This window comes from Epinephelus lanceolatus, chromosome 20, assembly GCF_041903045.1.
Source record: "Epinephelus lanceolatus isolate andai-2023 chromosome 20, ASM4190304v1, whole genome shotgun sequence".
Taxonomy (NCBI): Eukaryota; Metazoa; Chordata; class Actinopteri; order Perciformes; family Serranidae; genus Epinephelus; species Epinephelus lanceolatus.
The window spans coordinates 24,688,811-24,703,100 of record NC_135753.1 but is presented as its reverse complement, the minus strand read 5'-3'; the positions used below and the strand labels follow the sequence as shown (position 1 = coordinate 24,703,100).

Genomic DNA, 14,290 nt, shown 5'->3' with positions numbered 1-14,290 from the left:
CTCATTCTTTTGGTCACTACCTAGAGCTCATGACCATAGGTGAGGGTTGGGACATAGACAGACCAGTAAATCAAAAGCTTCGTCTTCTGGCTCAGCTCCTTCTTCATCATGATGGTCTGGTGCAGCGCCTTTATCAACTGCGGACGCCGCACCAAACTGCCGATCCATCTCACGCTCCATTTTATCCTCACTGGTAAACAAGACCCGAGACTTGAGATAATAAATTCTGGCTGTAACTTCCTTTATTTTTGCAATTGTTATTATTCTTGATAGTTGTGGAGAGTTGTAGCCTGCTGGGGTCGGACTGGGAGAATGAGAGAGACCAGAGGGTTGAGGGGGTGGTTTCATATTTTGTATATCCTGGAGATTTTGCATCATATATACCTGAATATTTTGAAAATTCAATAAAGAGATGTTAAAAAAAAAGAAACCTTTTTCCTAAACTGCCTGGAGTGAAAGCTCATTTTTCACCTTGGGAGTAGATCGACAAAATAATTTATCCCAAGGTCCTCTTACTAGCTTTTTCCAGAGCTTTCGAACACATCACGTGACCAAAGCTACACACTTTGGTCACGTGAAGACAACTGAGTAAACCTTCATTACAACTGAGCAAACTGTATCCACGACTGGAGACTGTTCAATTTGGTTTTAAGCACCAGAAACAGCGAGTAAATGGGCCTTGACTGATGTCGGAGTGTTTATTTTTCAACACTACAGTAAATGCTGGGTAATGTAATCACCCTGCTCCCTCATTTTCACTTACTTGCAGTTTTGTTTCCAGCTTATACACTTAGAAAAGGTGTCTTTAATTAAGAAACAGTGCTAATTGCAGTCGGATCAACATGTTGTGTTTACACCTGTTCGGAGGAGAAAATAAGACACGAAGAAACAGATTTTTTTTTCCACATGAACTGAGGTGTTTTTACTGCATTTCAGTAACAGAAACAGCCTTATTACACATTGTACTCACAGCGAAGAAGAAGACACGTCCTCAATGTCAGTGAACAAAGTGACTCAAAGTGGCCTTTAGTGGAGGGAGTCTGCGGAATCAGCGGCTGCAGACTCTCTCCGCTCAAAAGCTGCACTCCAGACAGAATGCAGGCATTAAAAGCACCCAGTTGATGCCTTGGCGGGTCAATACAACACACACAATGGGTGTAGATGTGATCGACAAAACTGTGGGGGGGGGGAGGGAGGAGAGGGGGGACGATCCACTGACACAAAATCACTGGAATGGAGAGGACATTTTCATTCACTGGAGGACATGCAGTCACGCCGGTACAAAACTCTCTGGAGTTGAACATTTACTGGCATTAGAGAAAGTGTGCAGAATACTAGCCACTGGCCTCTTTTTCTAGATTAAAAAGTACAACTGTGGTGGCCCCCTTTCTTGCCTCCGCTGTTGGTCAGGTGATGCTCCAGTGATGCTATGCCAGTGTGGGGTCATGTTAAACGGGGAAAGTTAGACCCTTCAGGAAGTAAAGGTTAGTCCAACCTTCCCTCCTGGGTGGTCAACACTTCTACTGATTACTGCTAACACCAGTTTTGTCCTTTTTGTCCACATGAAAAAAAAACTTTTCTGTGTTATTTTTCGGAATATGATACTCTTGCAAGTCATACACATCCATATAGATAGATGAACTCTTTTTTTTTTTATGTCAGCATACAAGGTAAGCTGGGTGACTATATATGAAGACAACAACTACAACTTTCACAGCACTGGCATTGGTTAATTTTAAATACAGTACTCAAGCATTGTTAGATTAATAAAATAAAATAATAATAATAATAAAAAAAAACAAAATAAAAAAAAACAAAACAAAACAAAACAAAACAAACAAAAAAAAAAAACGGAAACATAATACCCCCGAAAATAAGCTACTGTACGCAAGTTGGTTTCTCCCCTAAAATGTTTCTTTTGTGTTTCAATGGCATGATGTACATATTTGTTTTAACCATACCAACAGACATTTATCCAAAGGGAAAATTGTCTATGCAGTGTATCACTTTGGATTTCCCTTGATTTCATACAGTACCATGCATTTCTCTCATTAGTTTGTGTTTCTTTTATTATTATTTTTTGTCCTCTAAATTTTGAAATCATCAATAAACGTGTTAACATAGCGTTGTCTTCACATAGACTCAGGTAATGGTGTTTTAGTCGGTCATTTCTCGGTGCACATCCACCCTATTGCATGTTGACAGGTTTTGCAGGATACAGTGGCAATCGTGGGGTGGGGGTGGGTAGAGAGGGTAGGGGGGGTTGTGGATAAGTGGGGACACTTTGGGTTAGGGTTATAGGACATTGAGGTGAGGAGGGAGGGAGGAAGGGAGGAAGGGGTTTGTCAGGTCTGTGTATGCCGAAGGAGGGGGTTCGGGGTTGTCAGCTCCTAGACGACAGCCTTTGAATCCTTGCAGACCTGAGTGGTGGTGCCTGAGTTAGTCTGTTTAATGTCCGTCCTCCCTCCCACATGGTTCACTGGTCTGAAAAGACAAACAGAACCGTGTTAGGGCTGATTTCTTCCGAGAACTCCAGCAATGTTGTTAATAATCCCTCCTGTGGTTGGGGAATCTGGTCTACCTGTTCCTCAGGAAAATCCCGGGACTTTGTGGGTGATTTTTTTTTTTCAAAGTACAATGAGCGATTCTTGTAAAAGAAAACTTTCAAAGGAACCGAAAGTGCTGCCGCTGTGACTCTACACACTTGAGAAGTCCTTGACCTCAATCTGTTGCACACTAACCGGCTCCTGTTCTGTGGTTTTTATCAGAAGGGACTGTAAACACTGATTCATGTGTGGGGCTGCGAAGAAAAGAAAAACATTTGGAGGAAAATTGTGTATTTTCATGCTGATAATTGCAATCATCTGAAGCCTGATGACCAACAATGTGTTAATAGCAAAGTACGGGCGAGTTAATGAGTTTTAGGGGCCGAGAGGGGAAATACCACAGCGAGAAATGAGCGATTAACTGCTCAGGTGAAAGTGTAATTGCTGCCATATTTGCCCCTCTCCTGTGATGGTGACGTAAATGAAGTTGTTATAACTCTGCGGTTGTCTTTCCTCTCTTTGTTCCTTTTCTCTCCCTCTCTAAAGGAGACACAAGGCTGCAAGAAAACAACCCTTCCTAAACTTTTTTTTTTCCTGGGGCACACCTACTATGAAAATACTCCAGAAATGTTAAACAGTGATTTCCTCTCTGGTTTCCAAAAAACCCCCATAGCGTTCCGACTTCATTCTCCGCTGCTGTCCTTCCTCCTTCCTTCCCTCCCTTCCTTGTCGTGGAGGGGAGGTACGTGGAGAAAGCCCTCTTTCCTGCCATGACTGAGCCTCGGTGACGATAGCAATCATGCAAAGTATGGAGCACTGACAGTAGTGTGGTACATGTAAATACAGACGCCTACTGCTGCTTTCCTATGGAAGAAAAATGTCGAGCGGAAATGTTGGACGTGTGCGTGTGGGTGGGGAGGGAGCTGATGATGGGCCAGCCTGCAGCGCTGAGGATTTGCAAAAAGCCAGATTGGCACATGCACGCACGCACATCTGGCTCCTCGCTAGACAAGCATCTGCCCACCCTGATTGGCCGACTGATTAAACATCCAACACTGAGTGAGCGTGCTGCGTCTGCCTGTGTGCTTGGCGTGATCCGTGTCCTACCGTACCTTGATGGGGCCATCCACCGGGTCCAGTCCCTGCTCCGACAGCTGTTTCAAGGCACTTAGAGCAGCCTGAGAAGAGAGGGAACAACAGATGGTCGTGTGAGCGAGGGAGGAGGGAGGGAGGGAGATTGGGTGGGAGGAGAGTGAGTGTCACCCTTCAGCTGCTTTTCAAATAACACTTACTCTGGGAAACCTGATGCCAGCAGGACACTTTCCCTTCGCTCTCTGTTGTCTTTGGCTCCTCTCCGCTGACTGTTTATCTAGCGTTATTGGGTTAACATTTCCACTTTATGTTTTGGCTGCTCTGCATTTTCCTAAGTCAATCTGACTGACATCTGTATTCTCTGTGACCACAGCTACACAAATAGCAGCAGGTCTGAAACACCTATAAATCATAAAGGTAACGCAAAACACTCAATCCTATCTGTGTATCCTCCACACCAAATAAGTGAAAATAAACAAGTGTGTGTGACATTTGTGTTGTTAATTGTGTAATGACTTAATTATGTTCAATTTGTGGTGGAGAAGGGGAAGCGTTCAGCGCAAAACGACACTTCTCAGCCTCACACATTCAAGGAAACAGCTCTGGATTTACTGTTTGTGCTCACGTGTAGCACTGTAATGCCAAGTCATTAAGAAACTATATCCACGAATTCACACCATGCAGTTTAAATAATTCACAGATGCCTTGTGCCAAGCCTCCATCAGAAACGCCATGATGTCATTTCCTTCCTGCTCATCGCCTGCCTGTCTGTGCCAGCGAGAGGGGCTGCTAGTGATGTGAGGGGGGTCCGGCCTGCTATCATAATATATGCAACATGTGTGGGAGTCGCGAGGTGCGGCGTAGACTGACACACGTGATATGTGAAGTGGGACTGGCAGATAAACAGAATAACAAATGAAACCTGAGAGCCACGCGGCGTTTTAGTGAAACGTTCTTGACATTTGTATTTGTAACGCTGTAAGTGTTGATTGACTCCTGCGGTGACACTTAAGACGATCACTGAGCTGAGCCTTCGGCACCTAAAAACAATTCAACTCATGAGCAGAAACCACTTGTGGACCACTTCTAGAAAAGAGCTGTTTGAGAGTGCCAAAATGAACCAGTCAATCTGATCTTAACCAGGTTTCAGGTTGGATCCTGACACAGATCCTTCCGCCATCCTAAAGATTGGCTCCAGATGTGTTTACCCTGCATCTCAGTGTCGGGGGTAACTGGGGAATATATCTCCCAGCAGAACTGACACCACTGGGTCTGGCAGTGCTTCTTCATCGACACCGACCATCATGACTGACCACTGTTCCAAAACAATCTAATTCTTATTCAGTATCTGTGCAACAGGAACTCAATCTGTTGTCGTGTTATCATGCTGAGTCACAGGGATTTAACTGTACTTTAAAAGCACCGCAGACTGTTTTAATTTGGTGCTCACAACTGTTTTATCAATGCAGGCGTCACTGGTTTCAAATGGTAGAAAATTCATTATTCATGTCGTATGAAACGTGATGTTCTGAAGCACACCAGGTCTGAGGGCCCTGAAAAACCAATGGTCAATGTCGACCCATCGGTGAGCGTCTGTCGCACTAGATTTTGCAGTGTTTCCTGCACTGTTTGCACTAGTCGGCCCTTGTCTGCAGCTTTTCAGACGATTTTGCATGTTGAATTGGCGTCTGAGCCACCCAGTGGCGAGAGAAATCCCTCTGATTGGCAGTTCAGCTCAGTGGACGAGAAGCAGAAGTGAGGAAAGTAAACAAAAGACTAAAACCAAAGTGAGATCGAAACAAACTTGCTATATGAGGTATTTTAGCCATTTAACTCTTTATCACAAACAGTTCTTGTTCGCTAGAGCATGGTAATTATAATTTGTTCTTTCAACATCGGGGTGTGTTGTTAATGTGCTTACTGGCTAACTATCTTGAATCTGTCCCGTCCTGTATTTCCTCATTACCGGTGACACAGATGGAAGTCTGCTCCTCATTTATCGTCTACAGAACAGGGTTACACAAGCGACATCTTCAGAACAAAATAGAACAGGCTGCAGTGAGAGTCTCTCTCCATGGGATATTTAAAAATAGCAGGATTGCGCATGTAGTCCTTCTCAGGCAAGCTCAGGGGTTTAGAGTTGCCAGAAGGACGCTCCCTGATGCTTTTTATCTCTCTGAGTGAGAATTAGAATATATGCCATTCATATAACCCGGCAAAAATTATTATATATAAACACTTTAGGATCCATTCATCACTAAAAGTGTATGTCATATAAAAACTAAAGTAATGAAATTTAAGGTGTGTTAGTAAATTTACAAGTTAACGTTCCACCGTAAAAGCTTCCGGTTGTTGGTCCGTTTAAAGTTATTTTTTTCTCGAACTCCAGCTGCTGCGAGAGACAGCAAAACATCATGTTTATTTTATGGTTACAGTAATAAAACTCTCCATGGTATGAACAGTGGTTACATAAGCCTCAAAAGCAGCCACAACTCAGCCCTGAGCAGAGTGACAGTCCACTATTGACCAATCAACAGACTGCAGTGTTCACAGCTCGACATTTTAGTACCAGATCTGTGTGCTAGGTACCCCAACAGAGGGGTGAAACGGTTCCATTGGGACCATCCACAGCTTTTCCCAGTGGAAACTGAAAAAACGTGTAATGGTGGACCCGCATCATTTTATATGTAAGTCTGATTAAATGTGGACAAATATCCAGCAAAGTTAATTCCATAATTATCTAAAGTACATGCATGAAAATGGTTTGACTATATAAACTGCAGCGCAGAGTGAAACATGCTAATGCTGAAGTAGTTCTTACACACACTGTGTGGTCTAGTAAATAATGCACAGTAATAAAAGTACTGATAAATGCTTATTAGTATAAAGTGATTGTTACTATTTAAAAAGCTACAAAAACCATTTAAAACAAATTACATCACCTCTTTAAGCTCCACTTCATTATTTTACACACATCTGGTGCTACAGTGGTCAGACCGAGCCCGTATCCTTTACACTCTATCACTGGTTAATCAGGGGCGAGATAAGGCATATGTGGCGCTGCTCAGTAGATGAGTGAAATGTGACGACTGGCTGAGCTGACCTCATTACGGAGCCCAACAACATCAATCTGTACTTTATTCTTATTAGTTATATCAGCTACGTGGTGCAGATGAATTAAAATCTCCCCATAAGAATATGTGAATGGGGAGACATTTTTCTGATACTCTCAGAGGAACAGACAGAGACGTCTCCATGAATAACAGTCTGTACTCAAGTTAATATGTGCCGAGAGGAAACATTTATCACGCTTTAATCCTGAGAAAATATAAATCCCACCGCATGGCATATCAATGTGTCTCTATGGTATGCAATATGTAGAGGAGGATGTTACACACTATCATCTGTGTGCCTGTGTCCAAAATCATTTTCAAAGTGTTTAACTTCAGATTATGAGTAACATAAACCAGGAATCATAATTTATGACTGACAGGTGCAAGGGTCAAAATCTGGTTTGTATCCATCAAATTGAGAAAAAAACAACTAATCCTTACAGGTACTGAAAAATGTGCAACAATATAGCAGGACTGGTTTGAAAAATTGATACTGTTGGGTTATTACTGAAAGCCTTTCTCCAGAGACTCAGAAATCAGCCGGAGCCCCTCGAAGTCTGCAACAGACAATTTATGGTGCAATGTGTTTTTTTCTCTGTGAAGATGTGACAGCCAGCGAGATTTAGAGCTTGAATATACTTGCAGAGATTTAAGGCGACAACCCTGTAGAACATGACAGCTGAAAGGAATGTTTTCACAATTACACTGTTAATAAACATAAATCATATCAGGGGACTCTTCATATAAGCGCTTTTATAAGTATCAGTGTCATATCTCAATGACCACAACTGTCCACACATACTGAAGGGGAAAAGTAATTAAGATAAGAGGGAAACCTAACGCAGCCAGATAAATCTAGGACACATAATCAGGTCACACCTGATAATCAACAGGGACAGATCAATCTCCATTTTCTCTGGTGACCAATAAATTGTAATCACAACCAACTTCCCTGTGATTACCTTTTGTTTGTTGTATTTATTCGGTTTGGGATTTTTCTCTCCCTGAGTAAATAGCTCGAGCCCATCTGTTGAAGAGGTGGTGGGGGGGCGGCGACTGGAGATAAACAGCCATAAATCAGCGGCTTGACGGTGGCAGCGCTGCTGATATACGACAGGCAGGCATGAGGGCCGTGGCAGCCAATCCTTGGGCCCAGCAGCTCAGCGAAGGACATACAGCCTAAGACAAATACTGGGCCTATCTGTGGGAATGACAGCCAGTGAAATCATTATTTTTCTAATGAGATAAGTTGGCCATCATTAGAGGCAGCCGCTACACTGATGCATCAACACCAGAGGAGTATGTTTAGTCTGAGGCCGAGACACGCAAGGTGGAGGTGTTCCATCTCTGTCATGGAACAAAGAGAGAGTAAGAGGTGGGATAGGAGACAATGTGCAGAGAGGATGCTGAGTCATTCACAAATGGGAGAGGAATGGAAAGGCGGAGGCTTTTGAAATCAATGCTTCAAATTTAAAAAATGGGATATTGGCCACTATGGGCTATCCCAAATCTGACGTGTGGGTTAAACTAGGAATTACCCAGTATATTTTCTATTTGAAAATCAATCAGCCATTAATCTGCGAGCCCTGTTAGTTGTTTAAAAGTGGGTATAATGACACATTTTCAGATAGTCTCACCTGGAGGGCATTCTTTGTGTTGCACTGGGGTTGGGTACCAAACTTGGTACTTTTAAGTGTACCGACCCAATTACCTCGGTACTATGGACACAAAATTCACATTAAATCCATTGGTGCCCAATGTTGGTACCTGAGAAAGCATCTGGGTGACGATGTTGGGGCTAGACAAGAGGCAGAAGTGCGGCGGAGTGCCCCCAAGCCTTGAAGCCAGCCATGGAGCTTTGAGTTCGGCAATAGAGCAATAGAGAAATAGAACAATATAGCAATAGAGCAATAGAGTGGAGCTGCCTGGCTCAACTTCAGACAGGAAGCTGAAGCACCCCGAAGTCGGGAGGCCAACCACCAAGCTCAGCAGCTTCTCTATCGGCTTCCCAGCAAACCAAAACTGTCACTGCAGCTCTGATCTGGCATAATAATTTGACCATCTCGTCTTGAAAGACAGACAGAGGATTAACTCTGTGATTAGAGAAGAGCAGAGGAGCAGAAATGCTTTTTAGTCTACTACATCACCCCTGCTTACTGTTGGTATTAGTAAGTCTAGGTACCTGAACTGGTACCAGTATTGGTTCAAATGGGAATGGTACCCAACCCTAGTTTGTACACAATAAACTGCTGTTTTTAGAATTACAAAAAAAAGTTTGACCATCTAACAAGTCCTTACTACTCATGGAGTACAGTGGTAGCTTCAAAAACAATGCTTGATTCACTTCAATGAGACCGCTGCACTGGCACAGCAGGGGTGGTGATGCAGGGGGCTCAAACAACAAAATGTGGGGTTGTTTGGAAAAAGGTGTGACATTTGCCGCAATGCAATTCATTGTCATCTGGAAATGCAAACGTGCAAGCGCACATTCTCGGAAGAATTCTCGGTTTTCACCTTGCAATAGTAAAGACTCAGCTGCAGATTCTCTGCATCATCTTTCATCTTCACACCAGTGCTTTATAGGAGCACAGCCCCTTGAATTTCCTTAGGAACAAGTACTGAAGTCACCCTCATCACTCCCTCTTCACCTATCCTTTCCTCGCCCCAACTTCAGATAACAACCAAGCACTCTTCATCAATCCAAGATTGCGAGCCAACCTGAAGCACCCCACAGCCTCTTGACACATTCATCTATCTATCTAGCGATCCCTAGTTCAAAGGCTTGGACAAACAGCAGTTGAGTGTGATGGCGTCTGAGGAGGATCTGCGACCGTGGCTGAGCTCCTGATGTGGAGTGACAAGGGTGGCTCATTTTTCTGGGCCTGCTGCGCTCTTAATGGCTTCCCCGACAGAGCCTTCGCTTCCGTCAGCGGCTAAGCTAAACAAAGGTCCAGTCCCCCAGGAGTCCCTGGCACCGGCCTGATGTATCTGATGGATCGTTGGATCACACTGACCCTGACAAATCAGACCCCTGTGTCAGCTCTCACTGCTTGACTACTGGGTCCTAGGGAAGCAATGAAGACACTTGGGGGAATGGAAGGCTGGCTGAGGAGAAAAGGTGAAAACAAAGCACAAGGGAACGAGACAGTAGAGGGTAAGACTGGACAGGGAGCAGAAAAATGAAATTGTGTGGTGGGAAAGAAAGACAGAGGAGGCGATAGGAGACTTCAATCCTTCGATCTCCATCACTTCACCCTCTGGCCCTTAGCAGCCATCAAAGACACCAGGGAGGTCCTAATGAGGCGAAGACCACCAGCACATCATTCACTCTCACATACTTCCATCTCTTTCTCTCCTCCTACTCAGAGCAGTAGAAGAAAGAGAAACATTAGCCTTGTATGCATGTTCTCTTGGCTTTATCAGATCAGATCCTGCCTCTGCTCTGCTGGAGGCCACATGAAAGCACAGTCACCAGCTTAAGCTTTAACCCAATGACCCAGTCTCAGTAGTACAGTGGTATTTCCCTCTTTACCAAACAGATCCAGACTCCCAGGGCTTTCTCAAGCTCTGTACGATCCAGCTGCATTACTCAAGCTCTCCTCTAATCTTAAGTCCAGGCCAAGAGCATCAGTAGCAGCCTCCTAACTTTGCTTTGATCCTAAGTCATTGTCTAAGTCATGTGTTTGGACATCCAAACTATCTAAGGGAGTAAGAGGCAGGAGCTAGGGAACAATTGGTCTCTTTCCTCCCAACAACTTTTCTTATGGTCTTTTCGTGGTCTGTGAACACAGCGAAAGCACAACTCTTCATGAGTTTTTCCCTCTGCAGCAGTTTGTTGGCTTTGAATCGCAGCTGCTGCAGAGGTGAGTGAAAGCAAACTTTCAGTTGCTAGTGTTCGGGGCCGTACACATGCAGAGTTTTTTGCGCCCTCAAATTCATTGTTTTCAGTGTAGACGCGCTAAAACAGGGCATGACTGCTGTGCCCTGAGATAAACACAATTCAACTTTTGGAACATAGCAGTGTGCACCACGTCATGTGACTAGGAACAACCAATCACAGCTGACAGATAACCCCACTAAAGTGGATTGGAAAAACCTTAAAATAAGAGTGCTGTTGTTTTTAAGAAATAGTCTGCAATTCCTATAAGACTTAACGAAAGTTGAGGTTTCACTTTCACTGCGCTCAGCACTCTGCTGCTCCGTCTGTGCCCAGAGTACGCTATGTGCTTTGAGAGTGTGGTGCTCTGAATAACCAGATGGTATATTATAATTCAACAGTGTTGGAACGGCCCAGCTTGGGGCACAGTGGGCTCTGGCGCTCAGAGTGACTGATGAATATGTGGTGGTGAATGCTGATATTGTGGCAAATACATAAATGTGTGGGAAACACTGCGTTTGTTTTAGCTACAAATCAAAATCTTCCTCGGGCTGTTCAAACATTGTATCATTTCTGTGTCACAGTAATGTTTCTCATGGCTAGACAGAGAAGCAATGCATCATTTACAGGAACAATATTAGTCAAGAAGCACTAAACACAAACCACATCATTGTTTCACAAACACTTCAGGGACAGTTTCTTCTTAGAAGATGAGACAACACTGTCGTGGATGGACTGAAACTATCACCATACATTCTCTTATTCTGCAGTAACGCGCTGGCTGTCATGTCTTAATGTTGCTAAAAAGAGTCAGATTAACGTCGGGTGGCTGATTCTGAGCTGTTGCGAGATGAGGGGGGGCTCGGCACATGAAGGGGATGCAGGATGGCTGCTGATGAGGATGATCTAAGGGACTTCCACTAGACTAAACAATGAACAGAGTGGATTTCAAACAGGGTGTTTTACAGTCAGGAACCTGGGAAGTTGGAAAAATGAGTGCCCTGTTGTCAGAGAAGTTCTCAAGCTGGATATATTGTTCTGGAGAGGGCTTGTTCGATTTTCAAAAGGCCACATAAAACCTTGACAGTGCTCCCTCTTTCTGCGCTCACTCCCCAAAGCACAAAGAAACATGAGATACCAGGGAAGAGAAAACTCTAGCCATCTTTTTGTCCTGTGTTAACCCTGTTGTCACTACCACGCCATCACATCACATCTTTCTCTGATGTTCATTTAATTCTTTTAAACGTTATCTATTGCAGATTTTCTCTTTCTCTTTTTTCCCCTTCTGTCATCTACTCTCGAGCTTCTTCTCATCCCTTGGCTTTCGCTTCCTCTAAATTCTTTTTTATTTTCCTTCGACCCACATCAAAACCCTGGACAGGGATCACTGGAATATTTCCGGATAGCTCGTGGAGAACACCTGTGTGTGCATGAGTACTGGCAGTGTATGCGTCTTATTTGTTAATGCGGTGTGATATGTACATGGATTCTAGAGTAACTACAGAGAAAATGTATTCAGATCCTCTCACCAAACCTCTTCCTCACTCTCTCTCCAGATTTCACATCCTCTTCCACATCAGAGGCTCTGATAAAAGAGGCAGTGTGTGCCTGTCAGTGGTCTAGCTGTAGCCTGACATGATGTTAATTCTTCTGAAGTAGCACTTCATACGTGTCACTTCACTTCTTGCGAAACACTGTAGCAACTGTGAATGTTGTACAGCTCAATACACTTCCCTCGGAGGAAATCTATTTGATTTCTGCATACTTCGCAGTCATGTGTGCATGCTGCCACATTATGGTGATCAGAATTCAGTGGATAGTGTGTGTATTCTTTTGTGTGTCTAGCAGGCCTGAGATGAGCACTGAAAGCTGGCTGAGCTAAGTTAGCGGGTAACGGCAGTGGGGCTCCCCAGGGGAGCGAGCCTTCGCTGACATGGGAAGCCATAAATAAGGGCCCAGGGCGCAGTGCCATGTCATGCGTCATTTGGGCCGGAGAGGCCTGCTCTATCCCCTCCCATCACCGAGCTGCTGAGCATGGCACCTCCTAGGGCGTAATACAAAACATATGGGCAAAGGGCGAGGGGCAGAAGCACCTCAGCATACCATACTCCTGCCTTGTCAGCAAAGCCTCTCGGAGGAAAAGCAGATACCGTCAAAGACGGCCTCTATGATAACACTGTGCTCGTATGCCACAATCAAACTTTGTCAAGAAACAGATCACAGGTTGTTATTTTTGATACATAACATCATTTCATTATTATGAGATAATAGCAATAAAAAGTGAGCAAGTTTAACTGGAACACTATCTTGCATTTCTAACAGTACCTAAGCAGTAAATACAGCTTGGCTCTTAACACTCACAATGTAATGTGGTGTATTTGTCAACAGCTCAAACATCACTTGTTGTATAAACAGCAATAACGCCATAGACTGAATCACTATGACATCGCACTTCTGGGGAAACAACTGGCAAGTGTTTTAAGTGTTTTTTGCAGAGATATGTGAAATCAGCAAACTTGTTTATTTCTGTTATTTCTTGTTGCGTCTTTGATAAACTTGGGTTTTAGTCAGCTAATAAGACCTAACCCCCCCCACCACCACCCACTTAAATAATAATAATAATAAAAAAAATAGTATGCTATATTTGGAATATTTTCACCACTTTACCTTACACACTAACTGATCGAGGCAGCACGAGACCAGCAAATCCCATGTTGTAAAATAACTATTTTTCCTCAACGGAGTCCTTTGTTTTTAAGATGACTTCCTTTACCCGTCGGAAAGAGCTGTATGACAGCAAGGTAAATCTATTTTTTTGGCAATCTGTGGGACATTTCTAACCAAGTTGCTTACTGCCTTTTTTCCTATGTTTTTTAAAAGAAATCGTACCAATATGCTGAAGGTTCAAATGTTTAAATACTTGCGAAAGGCGTCTGAAAGAAGCACAAGAAAAGTGATATCACTCCAGGTTTTAAAACATTAAACAAATATTAGGATATTACAAACATATACAGGAGGGGGTTAAGCCGTTTTTGTTATTTATGTATCTATTTTTAAAGATTGATACTATTGATACATATTTTTTTGGTGCTGAATTTCTGTATGGAGTACTCTGCCTTCACATCATTAAGCAATCCAGACAGTCCAAACAGTGGCAAAATGACACATTCTTTGACCAAGAGGAGAAAGTATGACACTTTCCCTTTTCATCACGAATGGAGACGATGACACACTTTCATCATCTCCCTTCTCTTGTTTCAAAGGAATCTACCACCCACGGGAAGTTACGCAGGGGAGCCTATGTTTGTCCATCCTCAATATTGCTAACTTATTCCAAGGTTGCTGATGAATCAGTGACTAAATACAGCTTAAGATGAAATACAGAGCATGAAGAATGCATTAGTGATGGGACTACTGCCTGCAAAGATATTGGGTAAGAAGAGAAAAACAGCCTCAAGGCCAATGACTCATCAACATGACCACTGACTAGGCTCAAATGCTCCCCAAAAAGAAAGGCACTTGAATTTTTATGGACCAACACCCCCCACCCTACTCAGACGCAACCTGAATGATGAGACACAGTCTGGGTGGACTTTTTCTTATTGACTCATCCAATGATCTATGATTTATTTCATTCACAATTTATGCTTCACTTGTAAAAA

General features: G+C 43.4%; 1 protein-coding gene across 1 annotated transcript in view; it reads right to left on the bottom strand.

The window, feature by feature from the left end:
• Nucleotides 1-893: 893 nt before the first annotated feature.
• Nucleotides 894-14,290, bottom strand: part of stau2 (staufen double-stranded RNA binding protein 2) — a 128,972-nt gene continuing 115,575 nt past the window's right edge. The window contains exons 14-15 of the mRNA XM_033639159.2: nucleotides 3,659-3,724; nucleotides 894-2,484 (exon numbers count right to left, since the gene is read on the bottom strand). Coding sequence (XP_033495050.1) covers nucleotides 2,449-2,484; nucleotides 3,659-3,724 — 102 coding nt within the window. The 3' untranslated portion in view covers nucleotides 894-2,448. The remainder of the gene's footprint in view (nucleotides 2,485-3,658; nucleotides 3,725-14,290) is intronic.